The 24,529-nt window shown below is 45.0% G+C and overlaps 1 protein-coding gene and 1 long non-coding RNA gene across 3 annotated transcripts in view; both read right to left on the reverse strand.

Annotated features, from left to right (window-relative positions):
- TMEM178B (transmembrane protein 178B) overlaps window positions 1–21,318 on the reverse strand; it is a 365,732-nt gene extending 344,414 nt beyond the window's left edge. The window contains exons 1-2 of one of the 2 annotated variants that reach the window (XM_033432325.2): window positions 19,166–21,318; window positions 14,134–14,220 (exon numbers count right to left, since the gene is read on the reverse strand). In XM_033432325.2, the coding sequence (XP_033288216.1) occupies window positions 14,134–14,220; window positions 19,166–19,547 (469 nt within the window). In that variant the 5' untranslated portion in view covers window positions 19,548–21,318. The remainder of the gene's footprint in view (window positions 1–14,133; window positions 14,221–19,165) is intronic. The other variant, XM_004272130.3, reaches the window with a different exon arrangement.
- Window positions 21,319–22,331: 1,013 nt separating this feature from the next.
- The window catches only part of LOC117202291 (uncharacterized), a 31,222-nt gene continuing 29,024 nt past the window's right edge, over window positions 22,332–24,529 (reverse strand). The window contains exon 4 of the long non-coding RNA XR_004484522.2: window positions 22,332–23,081. This is a non-coding gene — a long non-coding RNA (uncharacterized LOC117202291). The remainder of the gene's footprint in view (window positions 23,082–24,529) is intronic.

Genomic DNA, 24,529 nt, shown 5'->3' on the forward strand with positions numbered 1-24,529 from the left:
AATGCAGGGGACACGGGTTTGTGCCCCGGTCCGGGAAGATCCCACATGCCACAGAGCGGCTGGGCCCGTGAGCCATGGCCGCTGAGCCTGCGCGTCCGGAGCCTGTGCTCCGCAACGGGAAAGGCCACAACAGTGAGAGGCCCGCGTACCAGGGAAAAAAAGAAAAACTATAATGGAAAGGAATTTTAAAAAGCATGTAGATATACACACATATATATATATATATATATATATATACACACACACACACACACACTCACACATATGGATAACTGAATCACTTTGCTATGTACCTGAAACTAACACAACATTATAAATTAAACTATACTTCAGTTAAAAAGTACTAAATAAATAAATAAATGATAATCTCAGATTTTTACTTACTCATTTAAAACATGTGTTTCTTCCTGGGCTACATGGGCTACATCCCTTTCCTTTCACTCTTTTCTCTGTCTTCCTTTCTGCCTCAACCCTCTCCAGCAATTGCTCCAGCAATTCTTCCTTCTTTTTTCCCTGTACCATCAGTTTTGTCCCTGTCTACTGTGTCATTCCCATCAGCCTACAGTTACACTAATATTTCTCTAATTAAAAAAAAAAGTTCTTAAGTCTCTCTTAATCTAAATTTCTCAGTCCAGCTACCACTTCTCTCCTCACTTTTACATGGAAACCCCTTTTAAAAGTTGTCTAAACTCAGTGCCTCCAATTCCTCCCCTCCTCCCATTCACTCTTGAAACTACCACTGGAATCAAAAACTTCCATGTTGTAAAATCCAAAGTTCAAGTCTCAGCCTCATCTTACTCGACCCACAGGCAGCCTTGCACACCGTTGATCACTTCCTCTTCCTCCTTAAACTACTTCCTTTACTTGGCTTCCAGGACACACTGCTAATTTTTCCCTCCCTACACTAGCTGTTCTTTCTCGGTCTCTTTTGCTGATTCTTCCTCAACTCCCTGAGGTCTATAAAGCCCGTGTGCCCCAGGATTCCATCCTTAGACCTCCTCTCTTCTCTATTTACATGCACTCTCTAGGTGATCTCATTCCGTCTCATGACTTTAAAACTACGATAAGCTGATGACTCTTAAATTTACATCCCAAGTGAGACTTCTCCCCTGAACCCAGGCCAACATATCCAACTAGCTATAGACATTTCCACCTGAGCATTTAAAAGGTATCTCAAATGTTATCATGTCTAAAAGTGTGGATTCCCAAATCGAGATCTTCCTGCAGTCCTGGCCATCATATTTAATGGCAACTCCATGCTACCAGGTCCTCAGGCTAAAAACCCTGATGTCATCTTTGACTTTGCTTTTTCTCACCCACCTGTGTCTGATCCATCAGCCAAAATCCTGATAGTTTTTCATTCAAAATATATCCAGAACCCAATCTCTTCTCCCCCACTCTAGTTCCATCCACTACCTATGTGGGCTAGTCTCCCTGCTTCCATATGTGTCACACTGCATCTAATTATTAACTTAGCAACCTAAGTGATCCTTTTAAACCATGTCTAGTCTAATCATGTCACTCCTCTTCTCAGAACCCTATGATGGCTTCCCATCTCACTCCTTCCTATGGCCTTCAAACACCTCTTCAAAGTAGAGGTGGCTCTCTACTTTGCTGACATCATATCCTACTACAATCCCCCCTTCATTTCTTCCTCCCACCCAGCCATTCTTCCATCCTTGTTATTTCTCCACCATGCTAGCTGTTCTCCCACATCAAGGCCAATGTCCTTATTACTCCCTCTGTCTGAAATCCTCTTCCCCCAGATCTCCCCATAGCTAGTTTCTGCATGCCCATCAGGTCTTTACTCAAAGTCACCTTCTCGGTGAGGTCCTCCCTGGCCACTCCATCTATAATTCCAACCCTGCCTCCTCACATGTCCTTTCCCTTTCCATGCTTTGTTTTTTCTCCCTAGCACTAAACACTGTCAAATATATTACATATTTTACTTATTAATCTTTTTATTGTCTCACTGGAATATAAACTCCATGTGGGCAGGGGGTTTTGCCTATTTGGTGCACTACTATACCCTAAGCTCCTCGTACAAATCCTGACATAAAAGTATTCACCACATATGTGTTGAATAAATGAATATATAATTTATTCTTGCATCATGAAGGAGAACCACCGAGTAGAAATTATCACACACAACCCGGAAAAAGTCACCATCCTCTCTGACACCGTATTCCTAGGAACTCTCCTGTATATAAGTACACTCAGCTCAGATATAACCTTGACTCCATGTGTCCACAGCCTTCAAGTCAAGAACCTTAGCCAAGGAGCTCTGTGCCATCTTCTGGAAGTTTCCACCACCCTCAAACCCCAGCCATATCACTTTGTGTTAGGGTCACTACTTTTCCCAACTCCTCACTGATGCTGTATACAAGCCCACCCAAGTCTCTTAAAAATCAGTGTTAAAATTATAAGAAGACTTTTTTAAATTAATAGGACAACAAAGTTGCAGAACAACTACAATCAAGGCGTGTTTGAGGCCAAGAGATTTAATTCTGTACTTCTCCATCTGGGAATTCTTCTATTAAAACAAACTGAATTTGTCTGGAACAGAAGATCTCCTCTGGACTTCCCTGGTGGCGCAGTGGTTAAGTATCTGCCTGCCAAGGCAGAGGACATGAGTTCGAGCCCTGGTCTGGGAAGATCCCACATGCCTCGGAGCAACTAAGTCCCTGCGCCACAACTACTGAGCCTGTGCTCTAGAGCCTGCAAGCCACAACTATGAAGCCCACACACCAGAGTCCGTGCTCTGCAACCAGAGAAGCCACTGAAATGAGGAGCCCGCGCATCGCAACAAAGAGTAGCCCCCGCTTGCCGCAACTAGAGAAAGCCCGTGCACAGCAATGAAGACCCAACGCCGCCAAAACTTAATTAATTTATTATTCTTTTCTTTTTTTTTTTTTAAAGAAAATCTCCTGGAGTATATGTTAGCATGTTAAAGTCTTTATCATAGGACTCATCACCTTGAGAGAGTCCATTTCTCTCTTCTAAATAATAAGGCTCTCAGTACAGGGATATCACTGTTGTTCCTAAATGCACTTCACTACCTGGAGACGATCTATCTTCTGTGAAGAAGCCATTATAGTCTCTGATGCATCTCCCCTTTTAGCAACTTATTGATCTACAAGCACCCAGCCAGCCACCACACCACTACGGATATGTGTAATAAAAGCTGATACAGGCGTGCTGCTGGCACAGGAGCACAAAAGTCCTTTTCTGAAATGTTAACAATTCTGCTGACCCAAAAAGATGAAATGCCACCTTCCAGTTTGAAATAAACCTCTGGGTTCCTACAGGTTTTAAAACAAGCATATATGACAAAGAGACAGTTTTCTAGGGTAAGGGCTACCCTCCATTTTATAAGACCCACATTACTGCACAGATCACTAACAATTTTTATAATTATTTTTTACAGTTAACCCAGCTCTTCAAAACACAAGTTTAGTGTTTAGTTGGGAGGCCTACCCAATGGTTACTACTGAATGTACAATCTAAATTTTGGACTATAGCACTTTATGCAACTTAGGCAGAAGGCGCTGGAAATCATTTTTCTAGGTTAAACCCAGCATAGACTTAACTAATATAAATCCAGGAGATACAGTGGTCATAGAAGATGTTTCCTTGATATGAATCATTTATTCAACCTAGTTTAGAGAACCAAGCAATGTAGCTGAGTGTACATTTATCTGCTGAAAACAAAAGAATTACTCTACTAATCCGAATGACAGCCCATGGCTCTGCCCTTAGTAAATCACATGGCTAAAGAAGAGGTCCTTAAAACCTTCCCCATGAGATTATCAGCCTGAACAACAGTCACTGTCATTCCGGAAGAGAATCCACTTCCCAGTGACACCCTGAGAGTGAACTGAACTGGGACTCGGTGGTCTTCATAAGCCAAGGTGTACTGGTCGGTCATGATGTCTTTCTGGCCCCAGACCCTCTGTAGGGGATGGATGTTTCCTGTGAGCAATGTTGCTCACCAGCCACAATGCGGCCAGATGCATCAGAGACCTGGAAATAGATACTGGCCGTGTCTTCCCGGCATCGCTGACCCACCCCAGCTGGAAGTTATGAAAAGCGAACTGAGGTATGAACCAGAAGGGAAGCAGTCACAAAAGCACATCCTCTGTCTTGTGGCCATTATCTGACCAAAATCTCTACTAGAAGAGATTTGAGAAAGCTGCCCTAGATAAACAGTTGAGAGGGGGGCTTCACTGAGACAGCCTGAAGACATGCCTGGTGATAAACACTGCGAAACTTGAGGGAATGGTCACATATGCCTGACCCAGAGGTAAATTTGGCAATTCTAATATCCATGATGGGGACAAGAAATGGAGCTAGGCTTCTCTTTATCCAATACACTACGGGTGGGAGGACCTGCCTAAGGAAAGCATGCCGAGAAGAGAAAGCGGGTACGATCATAATGAAGAGGTCTAGTCCAGGAAAAATGGAACAGTCCCCACTTGAAATTCTCCTCTTGTGAATCAGAGATATGGACACTTGAAGCAAATACAAACCTTAACAAAGAAAATAAATTGAAGTTGATCGTGTGCATTACAGAACAACTCACAGCAGGTTTCCTTTTAACAGTGAGTTTCCCTAGTCCAATGAAATTATGGCTCTTCGCTAAATGAGGTTTCCAGGTCGACTGCATTAACTGAAATAAACCTTCATTCATTCAACAGCTATGTATTAAATACCTATCATGGCCCATGCATTATGCAAAACACTGCAGATAAAAAATGAATAATAAACAGGTCAAAAATAGTCTTTGAAAGGAGGGAAACATATGGGGAAGCAAAATGTCACTGGTGCTAGGAGGGGAAAGATGTCTAGTGTGTGACAGAGGGCTAAGGGGGAAGAAGGCAATTCTCCCTGGGAGATGGAGGTGACAGAACCCCAGACGAGACTAGGAGGAGGGGCTGAAGGCTGACGCCTAAAGCATGAGAAGGTGTTGGCCAGGCTGGCTTGGGGGTGGCCGTGAGCAGGGACAGGGACCTTCAGGAGAAGGAAGAAGCTTCATAAACAAAGGCGCCCAAGGCACCAAACAGCTTAGCCTGCTTGGGGACCCAGGAGTCCTTCATCTCTCTATCTCTCTATCTCTCTATGGAGAGAAGTAAACAAAAGGATGAGATGGGCAGGCTGGGGGCTGTGAAGGGGAGAATGTTGCCAGACCTGTGAAGCCTTATGTGCCAAGGTGAATGAAGATTATGGACCTTATTGTGACGGACAGGCTGCGAGGAGCCACTGAAGGGTTTTGAGCAAAGAGATAACATGATTAGATTTACATTTTTAAAAAAATCACTCTATATAGAAAAGCATTTACGGGAGATGAGATTAGAGTACAGGGAAACCAAATAGAGAATGCTACAAGAATACAGGTGAGGAGGACCTCACCGCAGCAGCGATACCCGAATAGCATGGGGAGATGAATTTATCAGCAGGAAAAGTGGCTTGTTCACTGCTTGCATGAGGAGGGCAAGAATGAAGAGATCCCTAAGGATGACTCTCAAGTTTCCTGTTTGGGCAAAGAGAGAGGAAGTGATATCATTCCCCCAGATGAAGGAAAATGAAAGAGGAATGACTCTGGGGGGAAAAGAGGAAATAGGTTCTTTTGGACACATGGAACCTCCACGTGGAGATATCCAACAGGCGAGATGTTTGGGTGGAAGGTCTGAGTGAGAGATTCCCAGTGCAACAGGTTGTGAACATCAAGGGCTGAAACTGGCCCTGGGCATGAGTGAGATGGCTCAAGGAGAGGGCATAGGGTGAGAAGAAAAAGTGGTACCCTGGAGAACACTCACACGGGCTGAGAAAGAGCCAATGACTGAGAGGGGGTAAGAACCAAGACAGAAGCAGACCAAGAGAGAACGGCGTCCTCAAAGCCAGGGGAGGTGAAGTTTTCACAGGGAAGGAGTAGTCCCAGCTTGGGGTTCGGGGAGGAAACCCATTGGCAGGGGCCTCAAAGTGCACTGAAGGTGAAGGTGAAGAAAACAAGAGACCCAGGCAAGGAGGAGAGGCCACACCTGAAAAGAAAAAGGGCCAAGCAAGATGATCTTCTGTTTCGCTTGTGTTAACCCATTCCGGGAGGAGGGAGAGAGAGGGAGAGGCTGGAAACACAGAGGCCAGCCCTTCCCAAAGTCGTTCATTTAAGGGTGGGCAGGAAGAGCATCCCAGCGGAGCATAATGAATAAGGCAGCTCATCCACCTGGGACCTAGCGATGCAGGCCTGCCCAGAGCTACGCGTGGGCATCTCTTTAGCCCTGTGGTTACTAAAACGTGATCGTGGCAGTTATTCAGCTTCAACACCCCTGAAACCCCCTAGGACTTTCGTGATCCCTAGTAACTTCAGGCCCAGCTCTGGTGTTTTAAAAGCATTATCAGGTGAAAATGGAACCCTTGCTGTAATTCCGATGGGACTTTCCTGTTCCAGCTGGAACTTGTATGGCATGGGAACATACCATTACCATAACAGACGGGCTCCTGGCTGAAGTCATCCCCACAATTTTAAGACTACAATTCTGATTCCTTCTTAGCAGTCCTTAGCTTTTCCTTTCCTAGTTTATGCTGAGTTCCTCCCTTAGGGCTCACACGCCTTTCCAGGTGTTCGTGCTCAGTCTCTGGTTTGTCCCGCTCTCTCTGCCTCCGTGCCTTAGCTATTAACGTTCAATGTCTGATCAAGTTCATTGGAGGGGTGGCTTTGGTTTAACTTTCTGGCCCTTAGAACTCTTGGTTTTTCTCCACAAGCTGCAGGAAATCTACAAAGCAGGGAGTGACGTGTACACTAGTCTCTATCTCACAAATAAGTCATTTTAAAGCCCTGATCTCCTCTTCTTACATTACATCAGAAGGGAGTAAAACATGATTTTATCCTTTCTAAACCCTTCCCCGGGAGCTACTTTCGGTGAAAATTGTTGGTTAAAGGTTACCTGATTCTCCTCTTTGCTACTGCTACTTACAAAAGTCAGTCACAGATTGCCTCAAAGCAAAGTTTTCCAAGAATTTTCTTTAAAGGACCTTCCTCCTGAACACTGAATAGTACAGTCTGAATAAAATGTTAACTTTTTTTTTGTCAGAACGGCAACAACTTTCCAAATAGCTTCAGTGTGCATGAATGTGTGTGCCCCAGTTCCTTCAGATCTTTTCTGCTTTTCAAGAAATAAAATATCACAGATGAAAGCACCGCCCCAATTCCATTTCTTTTCTTGCCCTGAGAGAGATAAACACCATCCTTCATTTTGTGTTTATCAGTCACATGCATATTTTTATAAACACAAGGCAAATAAACAATATCTAATGTTATCTGATCTGTTTTTGAGCTTCATATAAAGAGCACCATACTCTTCATTTCAATCTGCACCCTGCTCTTTTCACTCAAATTTTATGTTTATCCATTTGGAAATATGTACATCTAGTATATTTATTTTAAATACACAGTGGTAGTTTCCACTGTATGAACATACCATGCCTATTACCCATTCTCCTATTAATGAATACAAGTTTTTCCTTTTTGTTTACTTATTTATTTTATTATTATAAGACAGTGATGCCATGGAGAGTCTTGGATGTGTTCCATGGACTCATGAGTATACAGCCAGGGGTAGAAGCGCCAGGCGACAAGGCACGTGCGTCTTCAGACTCACAGGATAGTATCCGATGCTGTATTAGTTAGCATCCAGCAGCATATGAGCCCAGAGCTTCTTCAAGGTAAAAATCACCCTATCCCATCCAGGTGTGCAAAATACTCCAGAGCCTTGGGGAATAAGAGTTGTGTCTGCCTAAATAGAATTGCTCTTACAAAGATGAAAAGAAATTGAGGGCAAAACTGAATGAGAGATTGCTCTAGAGCAAATAAAGTGTCCAACAGAGTGAGCTTCAGGATATAGAACAGCAGGGCATTTTCAAACGTAGGAAATGATATAAATTTATGAAGATGACCTAATATAAAGTAAATTGCCTTTTCTTGGCAAACTACTTGGACACCAAAAAAAAAAAAATCAATTGAAATAATTCAGATACTGCACTCTCCCATAAAAGCAGCAAATCTGTCAAACTTCTCTGAATGCCCACAGCAGCCTCCACTTAAAATAAACATCACCTGTAGAAGATTCCTAGTGATTCCTGGAATGGGCCTCTAAATATCATCTCTGTGTGTACAAATTTGCAAAAAAAATAAACTTTTTTCATCCTTAAATCCCCTGTTCATTGCCTGACCTATATTTATACTTGCTGGTATTTTTAAATATTGCTGAACAGAATATCTCTGATATGATTTCTTAAAATCTGGTAGCAACAGCTGCCTCTTCGGAGAAGCACTGGGAGTCTAGGGGACAAAGGTGGGCGGAAAGCAGACGGGACAAGTTATTACTTTGTCATTATTAATTAATCATTTTTAAATGAGGCTAAGACTTCACCTTATCAACCCACAGTCAACCTCTCTAAGTACATGTTAGGACTAGATGTCCTCTTTTCTGCAAAGCTTCCTCTAACTCCTCCAAAACTCAAGAATCACTCAAGGCCCCAACACATAAATCTCTCAAAGAACCAAACTTGGATCTCCAAAATAAACAAACAGCTCATGCAGCTCTATGTCAAAAAAACAAACAAGCCAATAAAAAAATGGGCAGAAGATCTAAATATACAGTTCTCCAAAGAAGACATACAGATGGCCAAAAAGCACATGAAAAGATGCTCAACACCACTAATTATCAGAGAAATTCAAATCAAAACTACAATGAGGTATCACCTCACGCTGGTCAGAATGGCCATCATCAAAAAGTCTACAGACAATAAATGCTGGAGAGGGTGTGGAGAAAAGGGAACCCTCCTACATTCCAACAGGTGGGAATGTAAATTGGTACAGCCACTATGGAGAACAGTATGGAGGTCCCTTAAAAAACTAAAAATAGAACTACCATATGACCCAGCAATCCCACTACTGGGCATATACCCTGAGAAAACCATAGTTCAAAAAGAGTCATGTGCCACAATGTTCATTGCAGCACTATTTACAATTGCCAAGACATGGAAGCAACCTAAATGTCCATCAACAGAGGAAAGGATAAAGAAGATGTGGTACATATATACAATGGACTATTACTCAGCCATAAAAAGGAATGAAACTGGGTCATTTGTAGAGACGTGGATGGACTTAGAGATTATCATACTAAATGAAGTAAGTCAGACAGAGAAAGACAAATATCACAGGGCATCACTCATATGTGTAATCTAATTTTTTAAAAAAAAGATACAGATGAACTTATTTACAAAACAGAAGCAGACTTATCAATATCGAAAACAAACTTCTGGTTACCAAAGGGGAGACGCAGTGGGGGAGGGATAAATCAGGAGCTTGAGATGAACTCATGCACACTCCTATTACATAGGATAGATGACCAATGGGGATGTATTGTATAGCACAGGGAACTCTACTCAATATTCTGTGATAACCTATAGGAGAAAAGAATCTAAAAAAGAATGAGTATATGTTTATGTATAACTGAATCACTTTGCTGTACACCTGAAACTAACACAACGTTTTAAATCAACTATACTCCAATAAAATTAAAATATTAAAAAAAAAAACTTGGGGTTTGTATTTGTTTCTCTTCTTGTATACTACCTTTCTTTGTCTCTCTGAGGACAGGAGCTATGTATTTCACTCAGGATCCTCTACCCCAAGTAACGTGCCTGAAATAGTTGGTACTCAATAGACATCTTTAGAATAAACACAGTGAAGTGTTCTTTACCATACAATGGTTTTAAAATAACCCGAGGAATGTATTCATTACTTTTACTTGTTTTACATACTGGTGCTCTTGAAAAGTTTTGTTTAGGAAAAAGATACAATCCTTGAAGGTGTTTCAGGGTAAGCCCTATGAGAACAGGGATTATGTCTGTTTTATTAACTTCTGTGTCCCAAACATATCTGAGCTAGCGCCTGGCACACAGTAGGTGCTAAAAAAATGTGTTGACTAAATGAAGATCCTCAGTTTTAAAGCATTCTACATACCAGGAATCCAGTTCCTTTCTCTATTAAGTTTTTTAATTCTTTTAATTCACTTATTTATTTTAATTGTGTTAAAACATACATAATATAAACTTTATCATTTTAAGCATTTTTAAGAGTATGGCTCCGTGGCATTAAGTATATCCACACTGTTGTGCTACCAACACCACCTTCCTCCATTAACTTTTCAGATTTTTAACCCCAATCTGCAACATGGCATTTCAAATCATTAGAAAGAGAAACAGTTCATTCTTATTACAAGGTCCTACATTAGTATGAAATTAGCTGCTTTGTTTTCCACCTCTTCCTTTTACAAACTAGCAGCCCGCCATGATCCCTTCAGAAGCATCTGTCTCTGTCTCTCAATTTGCTCTCTTTCTCTCCCTTTCCTCTCCCTGATTTCCCATCCCTCTCTTTCACCTTCTCTCAGCCATTCACCCTTTATTTACTCTCTATCACATAAACTTAACTTTCTCATCAAATGTGAAAGGGTTTGATGTGTTTACAATCCAAACCCACTCTTTTTTTTTTGGTGGTACGCGGGCCTCTCACTGCTGTGGCCTCTCCCTTTGCGGAGCACAGGCTCCGGACATGCAGGCTCAGCAGCCATGGCTCACAGGCCCAGCCGCTCTGCAGCACGTGGGATCTTCCCGGACCGGGGCACGAACCCAGGTCCCCTGCATCGGCAGGCGGACTCTCAACCACTGCGCCACCAGGGAAGCCCCCAAACCCACTCTTTTACACATGAGGAAACAAAGTCCTTTAAAAGAATGTATGCATTCTCTCAAAAACAGCAGACATCCAATCAAGATGTTAGAATAAACGTTCTGTCCACTCATCTATCAAGTCACGCACTCCCTTCTCTCTCTGTATATTTTTTGGGGTAAGTAGTTATAAAAGTATCTGCATCTGAATGAACATTTGTGACTCTACTGTCTAATGTCTAGATGCATACCTGCGTGCGTGCGTGTGTGTGTGTGAAGGGTCAAACTAACCCAGAGTGTGTTTAGGATTCTGCCTGAAGGCCTAAGATCACCTACAAATAGCAAAGAAGGAGAAAATATATATATATTTTTTTTAGGAGAAAATATTTTTAACTGACAATCCAAAGTGGAATGTACAGAATCGATCCTCTAATTGATCCTTACCTACCCTACAGTAAAGGAATAAATAAACTCACCTTCTGCAACAGAAACAAGACCTCTGACTTTGTTGGTTCAATAAGATGAGCTCACCCTTGAGTTCCCTGACCAGCTGATTCCTGATCCAGTTGATACAGAGGTGACCTCCTGCAGGAGAGCCTGATCCACCCACACGTGACAATGAACTTGGGAAACAGTGAGCTGGAGCGTGAGTTCCCTCAGGACAAGAACCACATGATGACTCTTTGTTCTCCTCCAACACACATATAACACATATGCACGGGGACGCACACCTTATACAGAGACCATGGGTTTTGTGTGTGTCTGCCTGTGAGCAGGTAAAGTCTCTGGATATTATGAAACCAAAACTAATAGAACTATTTAATTTTTGGCTTACTTGTCCACCTTCCCCTTTCTGCTTCCCAAGGGCAAAGACACTTCATAGCATTCACTACTGCACATTATATTATATATTGATTAGTTCATTATTCCATCTGTATTTATTTATTGTTTTTCTCTCCCCCCATGGAATGTAAGCTTCTCCACAATACCCAGCCTCCAGGCCATCAATAAATATTTGTGGAATTGAATGTGTACGTCCTTCATGTCTATAACCTCAGCACCTACCACAGTGAACAAAACAAACACTTAAAAAAAAAAATACTCAAAATCACAGAACAAAAGGTGGACAAGCTTCTGTCCAGGGGTCTCAAGGCAAAGTGAGATGCTTTGCTTTGAAATGACCTTCCTCTCAGTGCTAAGCTGGAGTCCTCCAGCAGGTCTCACCTTTGTGGATTCTAAAATTACTTCCTATTTTGTTATATCTTTGAAATAGCAAATTTATTTCTTATTGAAGTTGATTTACAAAGTTATAGTTGATTTACAAAGTTGTGTTAGTTTCAGGTGTACAGCAAAGGGACCCTATTTCTTTTTTAGTTTGGGGAATCAGTATACCAGCTTCTTCTCCCCCCACCCCTGCCCTGACAGACTCTACGGTGACAGTAGAGTCGGGTGGGTGAGTCTCCAAACCAGGAGCCAGAATTCAAATCCTGACAACTTCATTTCCTTATCATGAGCTGTGGCAAGTTAATGGAGCTTAGTGTGTCTCAGTTTCCTCAACTGTAGAATAGAGATAAATAATAATAATACCCACTTCAGAGCAGTATTATGAAGAATAAGTTAGGTAATATATGTAAAGCTTTTAGCAGAGTACCTGGCACCAAGTCTGATTACTATTAATCTTCCCACCCAGTCAACTTTGCAAGTTACTTTAATGGAGTCAGGAGAGGGAAAGGAGAGAACAGAATTCTGTGAGTCAAACATGGAAAATTAGCAGCTTCGCTGGTGGCGCGGTGGTTAAGAATCCGCCTGCCAATGCAGCGGACACGGGTTCCAGCCCTGGTCCTGGAAGATCCACCATGCCACGGAGCAACTAGGCCCGTGCGCCACAACTACTGAAGCCCGCACGCCTGGAGCCCGTGAGCCACAGCTACTGAGCCCGCGCGCCACGACGGGAGAGGCCACCGTATTGAGAGGCCTGCGCACCGCAGCGAGGAGTGGCCCCCGCTCGCCACAACTAGAGAAAAGCCCGCGCGCATCAACGAAGACCCAACGCGGCCAAAAATAAATTAATTAATTAAATTTATTTTAAAAGAAAACCATGGAAAATTAATAAAACATAGATTTAGCACAACTGACCATGAACTAAAACCTTCTGTGAAAACATTCAGGTAGCAAAGTTTCTTCAGGTGTAGAATAATACTCTTACATTTAAGCCCAAGTTACCATGTTCAATTATCCTCACCTGAAATAAAGTATGCGCTTGCTCTTAGAGGCTATAGGCTCCATGTCGCCCTGTCCCATAGAACTTTCTGTGGTGATGGAAACATTCTCTAATCTGCACTGTCTGAAATGATGGCTACTAGATACATACAGCTACTGAGCATCTGTAATGTGACCAATGCGACTAAAGAAGTGATTTTTTTTTTTTTTTTTTTTTTTGCGGTACGCGGGCCTCTCACTGTTGTGGCCTCTCCCGTTGCGGAGCACAGGCTCCGGACGCGCAGGCTCAGCGGCCATGGCTCACGGGCCCAGCCGCTCGGCGGCATGTGGGATCTTCCCGGACCGGGGCACGAACCCGTGTCCCCTGCATCGGCAGGTGGACTCTCAACCACTGCGCCACTAGGGAAGCCCAGAAGTGATTTTTAAATTTTATTTAATTTTGGTTATTTTAAGTAAGTAGCCGCGTGTGGCTAGCAGCCATCCTATGGGCCGCACTGCTACAGGGGATCTGAGCTCACAAGCTCCTTGACTTGGCCCTCGCCTGCTCTCCAGCTGTTGGTCTGCTCCTCTCCCTCGCCCCAGAAATCAACACTCACAAGGCCAAACTGCTGGTTCACACCTCCATGGCTGTGCATATGCTGGCCTCTTTGCCTGAAATGCCCTTCTTCCCCATCCACCTCCAAACTTCATGAAAATCTTGTTCAAATTTCATTTCCTCAGGGCAACTCTCCCTAACTCCTTCCCGCCTGACCTCATCCCACTGCCGACACAGTCCAGCATTACCTCCTCTGTTTCTCTGCATCTGTTTCTGTTGCTCTCAGTGTCTTGTACTTGTCACTTATTCTATGTGACACTAACAGACTATGGGAATTCTAAGGACCAGGTCTTATTCTCTCTTCGTTCTAGTGATATGTGCCCATCCCATAATACCTGTGCAGTAAATATTTGCTGAGTAACATTATTAATTTGTGAATACGTGCAATGTTCCATTAAAATATACTTCAGAACATTGACCATCACTCCATGATTATGAAAACCATTTAGGTCAAATTCTATTATAAGGCTTATTTTCAAATAATAAAAAAGTTCTTAGAGTCTCAGTTGAAGGTCTGCTGATTTCAAGCCATATCAATATAAGATTTCAGTACTAACCAAAGAATATACATGTTCCCGGGAACAAAATCCTACCTGTAGCTGGTCCTCCTAAGGGTCTGGAAGTCTCTTGGATTTCAGAAGCTGATCCCGCCATTGATCTGTCCCCAGTGCAGTGACTTACTAGGGAGACACAGATGAGGTTGAAAAGCAGGAAGACAAGAGGACATGAGTATGGACACAGATGGGAATTCAAGAGTGACTGATCCTTGCTGCACCCTGTACCCAAATCCTACCCTCGAGAAGGAAATAATTAAAATCTTATCTAATGTGAAAAATAATGATTGTGCGTGATACGTGTTTTTTCAATGACACGTGTTATCCAAAACTCTACGGTGTTACCTTTATTCCTTAGCAAAGCTTTTGCTCAAGAAATCCTCCTTGTTAAATTACGTAGCCTCTGTTGCAATATTAACCTGCCCTGAGAGCTACACTGGTTCATTTCCTATCACAGTTTTCTGACTAATCCTTTATTTGGATTCCCATACAGTGTTCCTAGAATTAGAATAAGCTCTTGATGGATAAGTTTCTGTGAACCTAATTTGTATATTTCCCAAGTACCAAGCAGATGTATTTTACAAATGATTATCTTTCCTGCCCTCCAGGAACTTATTGTTCAGTAAGACAAACGAATAAATATGCAGTGATCAGAAATGCCTTTTTGTGGGTACAGTCATGTCAGCAGGGCAAGAAACGGATTCCAGAAAGAACATGAATCCCAAGGACTTTATCTTCAAATCAGATATGGATTTGTTTTGTTTTCTTATTAATTATGTGGTTTTATTGTAAAATGCAAAACTCTGCAAGCCAGAAGGGAGTGGCAGGACATATTGAAAGTGTTGAAGGAGAAAAACCTGCAACCAAGATTACTCTACCCAGCAAGGATCTCATTCAGATTTGATGGAGAAATTAAAACCTTTACAGACAAGCAAAAGCTGAGAGAGTTCAGCACCACCAAACCAGCTCTACAACAACTGCTAAAGGAACTTCTCCAGGCAAGAAACACAAAAGAAGGAAAAGACCTACAATAACAAACCCCAAACAATTAAGAAAATGGGAATGGGAACACACATATCGATAATTACCTTAAATGTAAATGGACTAAATGCTCCCACCAAAAGACACAGATTGGCTGAATGGATACAAAAACAAGACCCATATATTTGCTGTCTACAAGAGACCCACTTCAGACCTAGAGACACATACAGACTGAAAGTAAGGGGATGGAAAAAGGTATTTCATGCAAATGGAAACCAAAAGAAAGCTGGAGTAGCAATTCTCATATAAGTTATATATATATATATATATATATGTAGTTTGCTTGAGTGCAGTGTTTTTTGTTTTCTGTACTGAATTCATTAGCATGGGTCGGTATAAAATTTAGCATAGGTCAATATGTAATTTGTAAACTAATAAGGTCTTAAAAGTGAGGAATTAAGTCTTTTAAATTTAATTATTTATTGTAAAGAGCAGAATAGCATACATAAACAGGTGCCTAAGGAAAACTTGTATTCTAATATGGAACTCTCATGAACACCTTTTTTTTTTTTTCTTCTAACGGTATGATAGTAGGCCATTTGATTATTTTTATGGCTTTAACTTTACAACAATGAAATATTCGTGAATTTTAAAAAGTATTTTTCTTTATTTGATGCGGGTGGGATACTGGAGAAATGAAAGGTCAAACATCTATTGAGGAATCCATACTTGTCTATATATTGTGTACTTTTATTTCAAGAACTGATTTAAAATTCCTAAAAGGATGCTATAATAAGTTATTATGCCATTTTACAGACTGAATTAAGTAAATTTCAGGGAGGTATGAAACTTGCCTAAGGCTATCCAGCTACCAAGCGGTAGAAGTGAGAATTAAATCCAGGTATACCTATAAAAAAAAATAAAAAAAAATAAAAAAAAGAAGGCGAGGGCAGCACCAGGGTATGGGGTTGTTAGTTTTATAGGGGTGAGTAATTTCATACGCTGATGAGTGGGAGGAGTATTCCAGCTATTTTGGGGAAGGGGTGGGGATTTCTAGGAATTGAGCCACCGCCCACTTTTTGACCTTTATGGTCATCCTTGGAACTGTCGTGGCACCTGTGGGTGTGTCGCTTAGCTTGCTGATGTGTTACAATGAGTGTATACTGAGGCTCAAGGTCTAGTGGAAGTAGACTCGTCCGCCATCTTGGACCTATTTTGTTCTAATCAGTTTATGTTGTGTCCTCGGGCTATGTAATTCTTTTAAAGGTTGTGCCCTGCCCCCTTTCCTCCTGTTTCATATTGAATATATAATATTTACCAGAAAAAAAAAAAAAAAAAACAGCACTTTCTAATGTAATGAACATTGATTTAACAAATGACTGAGTTCTTTAGGGCTATATGATCATTTAGATAAATCTCTAATTTTCCCATAATATTGACAGATGTTAAGCAGTCTTTTCTCTGATTTCCCTTTCCCCCTGCCCAACACATATCTCCAGAATTTTAATCGAAGATGTTTCCGAAAAAGACAAAGGCGTAAGATAGCTTTTGAGGCTGCTAATGAATACCATGAGAGAAATATCTTTCCCTAAGGTGTCCTAAAAGTAAATATAGGGGTATCAATTTATTTTTTAACTTCCTTCTAAAATCTGTACTTCTAGGAGGAACATTAAGTCTAGAGGTTACATTCTATGTGCCATTGGAATTGCTTGTGAATTCTCCTAATATAAGATGCACTTATTTCCAAAATGTGTCCATCACTACTTAGAAAAAGCAGATCTGGCTTTGAAAGATTATGTTTTGAGATTAAAAATGAAGATAGTGCCCTTAAGTCTCTCAAGATTTGTAAGGCTGGCATACCATCTATCTCAATAATAACTAACAAGAATGTCAAATGGACAGAAACAGCCATGGTAAGCAAGGGCTTGCAGCTGACAGTGATTGCTTTATTTTGGGTGATGGGGAACAGCGTTTGCATTAGTTCAAGAGAAATACAGTGCCCTCCCAACTCTAGGTATCTGTGTATTCAATCCCCCTGCTGGTCCATTTTCTGTTGCTTCAATTAAAAATCAGTCGATACAAAGTCAAAATGTTGTACATCCTTCCCCTACCCCTTTCCCTGTCACTGTGTTTCCAGCTTCACCGGAAGAACATGTCACTATGGTAACCAATCCCTCTGGTGCACAGACCAAGTCAACCTTTCTAGTCGGATCGCCAAGCAGAGCAACATGGAATCAAAGCTCTCAATGGAACCACCAGAAGCCACGAATTCCATCCCCCTTTTTCTAAGTGGGGTTAATCAGTACCAGACAGAAGGATACCAGTCTTGTTCCAGGAGATGTTCAAGAAAGGAAATTCAAGAATGTCCTTCAGCAAGTCCTACCAGTGTTTGTCAGTCATTATTAACATGAATTCTTCCTCACATGTCAGCTAACTTCCTACCACTGCAATTTTAATAAAAGCAGAAAATGACGGATAAAACAACATTTTCTGAATCTGAGAATTTGAAAACTGCTACGAAGTCACCCATTGTCAAAAACTCTTCCGCTTCCTCTTGTTTTCCCACTTCTAAATCCAAACCCAAGTTGTTCTCTTCTGCAATTCTCCAATATCCTGTACAGCTTGACAAAGTTGTAGAGCTCCAAGCGGGACACCCTGCTCTAATAAGAGTCTAACCATGAAGCAGATGTGATATTTGTAATAGTAATACATTCTTAACTAAATCAGCTAAAATCCCTCGTCATTCTACAGAAGCTGTAAAACAAACATTAAGATGGATTCTCTTTCTGGACCTACCCCACCTAAATCTAAATCCATACCCACTGTTTGCCTTTCTTAAACAACTGACTTTTTTTTCAAAGTAACAATTTTTTTCTGATCCATGTCAACATTTTTATAAATCAAAGAATATCAGTTCTCACATATAAGATTTTAAAACAGCAGCAACGTTGCATTATAATTACTGAGACATTAAGAAACTGCTTGGTATCCTGGCCACTGAGACTTCGCAGATAACAGCATTGTTTTCACTTTGGTATCACCACTTAATAGATGAAGAAAATGAAGGGAGGTGCGGGGAACAAGACATATAGAATTGCACCACATCTTCCAGGGTGCAGCTACCATCAATGCATATTCCCTTCTTCAGAGCAATATTAGTATACATCGAAACAACATCTCAGTAGGTTAACGGAACAGGATAGTCCCCAAAGTATAAATCATGCAAGATTTACAAACTGCATCAGATGAAGAGACTTTTAAAAATTTATGTGATCATATTAAAGTATCAAATAAATTTTTATCATTAGCAAATGCAGTTTGTTTTCTGTTTTGGTATACTTTGGGTATTTTTTATACAAATCTCCTGAAAGTAGTATTTTTTTTGTCTTAAGTACCCACTTTGGTGCTGCTGGAAGAACTACTTTTTGTGTGCTTATTAGATCTTGTTCATATTCAATATGCATAAGACACTTTTGTCAACCACTTTCTCAAAATGAGAAATCAAGAATTGTGGCATGATGCTACAGGTCAACGGGCTTTTGGGGTGAAACAGGGCAGGGGCTGTGATTTATTAATGTTTATATGACCAATGCCTGCAGTATGCCCGGTATAGCATAGCACTTAAACGCTTCCGGCATGAATAAGGCCTTCTCTGTGAGATGTTTTCCCAAATTTCCCTTGATGAATCAGTTCAACAACATCTAAAACAAAGATTAAAACTAGGAGTGTGTCTACACCGACAAATCACTCTTAAAGGGCTTCCTCTACTAAAAGCAGAACATTATAGACTCCCTTCCTTTTCAGAGACTACTGAAGCCATTTCCCTGTGTAAAAACCCTGGACCATGAGATTCTACTGGAATCCCATCAGACAAAACGCAAGGCAAGAGGCCGGGTAGAGAGAGGTAAGCCTCCATTACCAGCTACTCGGAGGCAAGATCTGGCCACTGCAAGCCTCAGCCGAGCCTGGATAACCTGACCTCCTGGAATCAGGAGGCCTGCGAGACTGCGGCCGCTCAAGGGAGGAGAGGGCGGCCCGGCCCAGAGGCGTCGGTCTCTCCGCAGCGCCACGCGTCGCGGCGAGCGCTTACCTTTCCGAATCAGGGCCGCGATCTCCGCGTCGAAGCCCTGTCGGTGGCACTTCCTCCAGAGGCCAGTGTTGGTGGAGTTGTACTGCCGGCTGCACTCGTCGGCGGGGCTCATGGCGAAGAGCTGCCGGCGATTCCGGGCCCGGAGGAGTGTGCCCTCCCAGCGGTCCAGGCGCGAGCGGCTGGCCCGGAGTGGCAAGTTGTTGTTATTGTTGTAAATGAAGCCAGGGTCGACCCGGCGCGTGTTGAAGGCCTTGCACCTGTCCCTGTGCTTCCTGGCGTCCGTCTCGTACCAGTGGTCTGAGCAGACGGCCACGGCCAGCATGCCCAGGGCGCAAAGCGCTAGCGACAGGCCCGTGTAGAGCAGGAACCTTCCGGCAGCCATGCCTCCGCTTCGCGGCTACACCGTGGGCATGACCCGCCGCAGCCTCGCCTTCCCTCCGCGCGCCCGGAACACAGCTGCGGGCGGGCGGGCTGCCGAGCCAAGGAGGGGGAGGGGGCGGGAGAGGGGGTCGCGCAGCGGCGCCCCCTCGGCCCCCGGCTGCCGGTGCGCAGCCCAGGGACTGCGGGAACGCGGGCGGGCAGCCTAAAAAGTTCTCATCCGGAGAGGCTCCGGCAAGCCTCTGCGCATCCTGCGGAGCAGGTGCAGCCTCAGGCGGCGGCGAGCCAGACACGGCCGCCTCCCGCCCCCTCCCGGCTCGGCAGGAAGCGACTGCTCCGAACCCGCCGCGGCCGTACTCAGCCGGGCTTCGGGCGACGCTGCCCTCGGGCCGGAAACCAAACACCGAGTGCCCTCGGCTGCGGCGGGGTTCCTTGGGCTTTCTTTTGTGTAGGGGGGCGATGGGACCCACTCGCTTGGCTTTCTTGGGAGGGGGATGGGGGGTGGGAGGGTGTCTATCAGGAGGAGCCGCTAGACGACAGGATGAACTGAAACACCCGCGATGCGGCCGGCCAGCGAAGGAAACCTCCAGATGCCAGGGCTGCCTGCCCTGCGTCCCGCCTGGGTCTCCCTCTCAGCCACTCTCCCCCTTCCGGTCTGCGAGAGAAGAAATGTTCTTCCTCTCTGGGTCGGGTCTTTTAAAAATCTCTGTCCTCTGGTCACCAGCAGGTCCTTTGCTTCTTCTGGCCAGCGCGCTGCGCTCAGAGGCGAGCTCGCAGTCGGCGCACGGTCTCGGCCGACCTTTCCCCGCGAGCTCCCGGGTCGTCTGCCTCTTGCTTCGCCATTCAGGCGGCCCCTCGGGCCGACGGTGCGGTCACCCGGACGGCGTTACCGGACGAGCCTTGGCCGGGGGTTTGCGGCGACGGGGCAGCAGCTCGCGGGCGCGAGAGGCGGGCTGCGCCGGGGAGGGCGCACCAGGCTGGGCGCACCACGCGGGGCTCGCGGAGCTCGGCGCAGGGCGCCTTCAACACCATGGACAGGTCGCGCGATGGCTGCTCCCCGCCAGCCAAGCAGCCAGCCCCCGGGGCGTCATGCCGCCCTCCCCAGTGCCGTCTTCTTCGTGGAGTGTCCACCCTGCCACCTTCAGACCCGCCTCTCCCGCGGCGCCTCCGCCTCACTTCATCTGGCTCCCGGGTAGCCCCGGGAACGTGCTGCCCGGGAGCTGCTGGTACCCAGAAAAACAACTGCCCCGGCCCTTCAACACAATCCGCCCCCTTCTCCTTACACCTGAGCCCCGGCACTCTAGCACCCCGTCTGCGCTGCCCAACTGGGGTCAGCCGCTCTCAGATTGCAGCATTTTCTTCGCAGCCCACCCAGGAGCTGAGGTGCCGGCTCGCTCGGCAGCGTGCAGAGAATCGCATCCCAGCCTCGGCGTTCCACGATCAGGCTCCCGGCGAGGTGGTCGCCGAGGTGAATGGGGCGAGGGTGGGGGAGGGAGGCTGGGTCGCTCAGCTTCCCCTCCCGGCCTCCTCCTCTAGCCGAAGCGGCTCCGGGGCCTTGCGGTCTCGGCCGGTGCCGGGGAGCGAGAGCCCAGGCTGCGCCCGGGAGGCTCGGGAAATAGCATCGCCCGATTGCGGGCGCTGTAGGAAGCCGCTGCTGTGCTCGCTCGGGCGCCGGGCGCTGCAGCCTTGGCTAAAACCCACAGACGAGAACACGGAGCGCGCAGCCAAAAGCTAGTGATGTCATCCGTGCAACGTGAGCCTCATCTCTTATTTTTCTAGCATTCTTAAAGATAAAGTGCACCATTTCCCAGGCAAAATGTCTAAGCCTTATTCTTTGACCAGGCAAGTCAATGGTGTCTAGAGAGGTTTGTGCCCAACCACATCCATATTTATGCACATATACATATATGTGGTATGTAGCATGTTTACACGCATTAGTATTAAATTAGGGATGTTGCCTCCATCTCCTGTTTATCTCTTTTCAGTCGTGGAAAATTCCCTTAAATAGAAGAAAAGACTGCTTATTGCGGAGTCGGCATTCAGAGGGGCTGAGGAAGTTCCCTGCATCCCCGGTTTCGGTCGCAGATGTCCTGGATTGTATTTGATCTTTGTTTTCCCTAGAAAGCCACAGGCGCTATCCTATTAGCTACAGGCGTTTCCACCCGGGGCTGAACGCGTGTCCGCGGGGTTGTCACCGCCAGCCCCGGTCCAGCCCCACGCCAGCACCAGACACCCGACACACACCCACCTCCACTTGCCTCCACCTCCCTCCTCAGCGGGAGAAGAAAAGAGAAAATTGACTGATCCTTTCCAGACAAGAGGAACAGAATTTTCATGGGTGGGGGGGTGGTGCTTAATAGACATTTTGAAAACGCCCAGGGCCTCGCGCTTTGAGGAGGGGAAGTGGGGTTAAACGAAACCTCGGTGCGGGCTTTGTCCTTATCCGGGTGGGGGCTGGATTTGGGCTCTGCGAGGGCTCTGAGAGGTGTCGCGGGTAGACCCCAGACCTTGAGCGAGTGGGCCCCGAGCGAGCCCAGCTTCATCCCCACACACACACCGCCCGGCTCACGTGAGACGGCGCCGCAGGGCTGGGAGCCTCCCTCCCAGGTCGAAACCTTAGGTTCTTCACTCTAAGCCTCACCCCTCATTTTCACCCTCATTCCAAAGCCGAGGGCCTGCACTGCCGGGTAAAGAGCTGCCCTGGGGAGTAAGAGAGGGTCCGGCACCCTGCTTTGAACAACTGGGCCTGCGATGCAAAATGAGCGCACCTCCACCATATTCTTTTTGTCTGTTTTCCTCCTTCCTGCATTTTGAAAATCGCGAACGAGGCGTTTCAGTGCCATCTAGTGGGGGAGGGGTGTGCCTCGCTTTTCGTCCCTGATGCTGCAATGGGACTCGCTGAAGGGACAGCAGAACCCGAGGATGTCCGCTCGGGTTCCTGGGTGCCCCACTGGTCGCGGGCTGCAGGCATATCCCCTCTGCCAGATCCCGGTCCCGGGAGCTAAGGCGGAGCTAAGCGACTTTGGCCACAATGTCTTCTCACCTTTCTTTCTACACTCCTCTTACCCGCTCTCCCTCCGTCAACCGTGAAAAAAAACAGAAACAAGTGCAGACACTTCGTACACAGGCAGGCAATGTCTTAAATTTCTGGAGCTATTTTCTTCGGTAAAGCCCAGAGCACTTTTAGCTTAGCAGTATGCCTGCCTTTGACAATAGGAAGGAGGCAGAAAGGCGAAATGACATCTACAAGGTCACTCGGGAAGCTGGGGCACAGCCAGCAGTAGAGCCTCAGTCTCCTGGTACCCAACTCTCCTGCCCCTGAGAACCAGCTGAAAGAGGTGCGCCTGAGACCTCTGGAAGCCCAGGCAGCTTCTGTTAGCAATAAATGTACTTGTTCATTTTGTCTGTATTCTTCCTCTCTCTGCCATTATTCCACTTCTTTCTTGCTCTTGCTTTTTAACTTTTTCTCCTGGCCTGTGCCTTAGGCCTGCTTCCAATGATGTGCCTTGCCCCTCCCTCATGGTCCTCCTGAGCAGTCCTGCGGGGGGAAGGGAGCAAAATGCACAATGTCATCATCTCTTCTGAACATCATTAAAATTGTATTTTGAAATGTTTGTCCTCCATCCCCAAAATCCTATGAAAGACACTGATTAGAGGCCTTCTTTAAAGTGCAACGTTCTTGGACAGCCCTAAACCATTTGGAGATGATCCTGGTCTTTGGGGCTAAAAAGATGGTGGATTCTTCCTCTAGACCATATGACTACAGGATTTTCTTTTCTCAATTGAGTGATCTACATTTCTTCCCTCTGTCTTCTTCCAATTCCTCAATAGTTACGGCTTCACAGTCTCTGTATTTCCAACCTAATCCTTCCCATTCGCACCTACACTGGCCTAGGATCACAGAAGCTCAAAATTGGAAGGAACTTTAGAGTTACCCACACAATAACACATGAATCTCTTCAAGAACATTTCCAGAAAAAGTGACTGACCGGCCTCCGCTAGCACACTTGCAGTGATAGAAAAATCACTGTCTTGGGGGACTTCCCTGGTGGTCCAGTGGTAAAGAATCGGCCTTACAATGCAGGGCATGCGGGTTCGATGTCTGGTCAGGGAACTAAGATCCCACATGCTGTGGGGCAACTAAGCCCGCACGCCACAACTACTGAGCTCCTGAGCCTCAGCTAAAGAGCCCACGTGCTGCAGACTACAGAGCCCACACGTCCTGGAGCCTACGCACCACAACTAGAGAGAGAAAACCCGCACACCACAGCTAGAGAGAAGACCGCCCTGCAACAAAAGATCCCGCATGCCTCAAGGAAGATCCCGCGTGCTGCAACTAAGACCCGACACGACCAAAAATAAATAAACCTTTAAAAAAGGAAAAAGAAAAATCACTGTCTTGGAAAGCACTACTGGATGGTGCACGTGGTTACACAGGTCTTCCTTATCCTAAGTCTTATCCTAGGTCCCTGGAATTCTACCCATTGGCCTTCGAGAAGCCCACAGATACCTGATCCCTCTTCCATATAACGGTCTTTCTCATATTTGACATCAGCCACCATGTTCTCTCTAAGCCTTCTTCCCTCCAAGCTAAATATTCTTTCTTCATGTCCTCCTTGTGCTTGCTCCTACTGGGTTTCTAATACCTCCTGATGGTTAGTGCTTCCTGCATCAGATCGTGCTCCTGGATCTAACAGTCATGGCATGACCCATGTAGAACCAAAGAGCCTCACCTCCTCTTCTAGGAGACAAGTCATCCCTTTGGAATGCTATCCTAGGATCTTGCCCCGAAATGACATTAAGATCATTTGCAATTTGTGAAATCTACATTTTTGAAATTTGGAATTCTATTTGCACACACACACACACACACAGGCATACACACACATCTATTTTTAAGTTCACATTCTCCAGGCTTTCTCCAAGGTCAACATCAGAGATTCAGAGATACCATTAAAACTTCTTTCAGTTTCCTGGGGTACAGCT

This window comes from Orcinus orca, chromosome 9 (assembly GCF_937001465.1).
Source record: "Orcinus orca chromosome 9, mOrcOrc1.1, whole genome shotgun sequence".
Classification (NCBI taxonomy): domain Eukaryota; kingdom Metazoa; phylum Chordata; class Mammalia; order Artiodactyla; family Delphinidae; genus Orcinus; species Orcinus orca.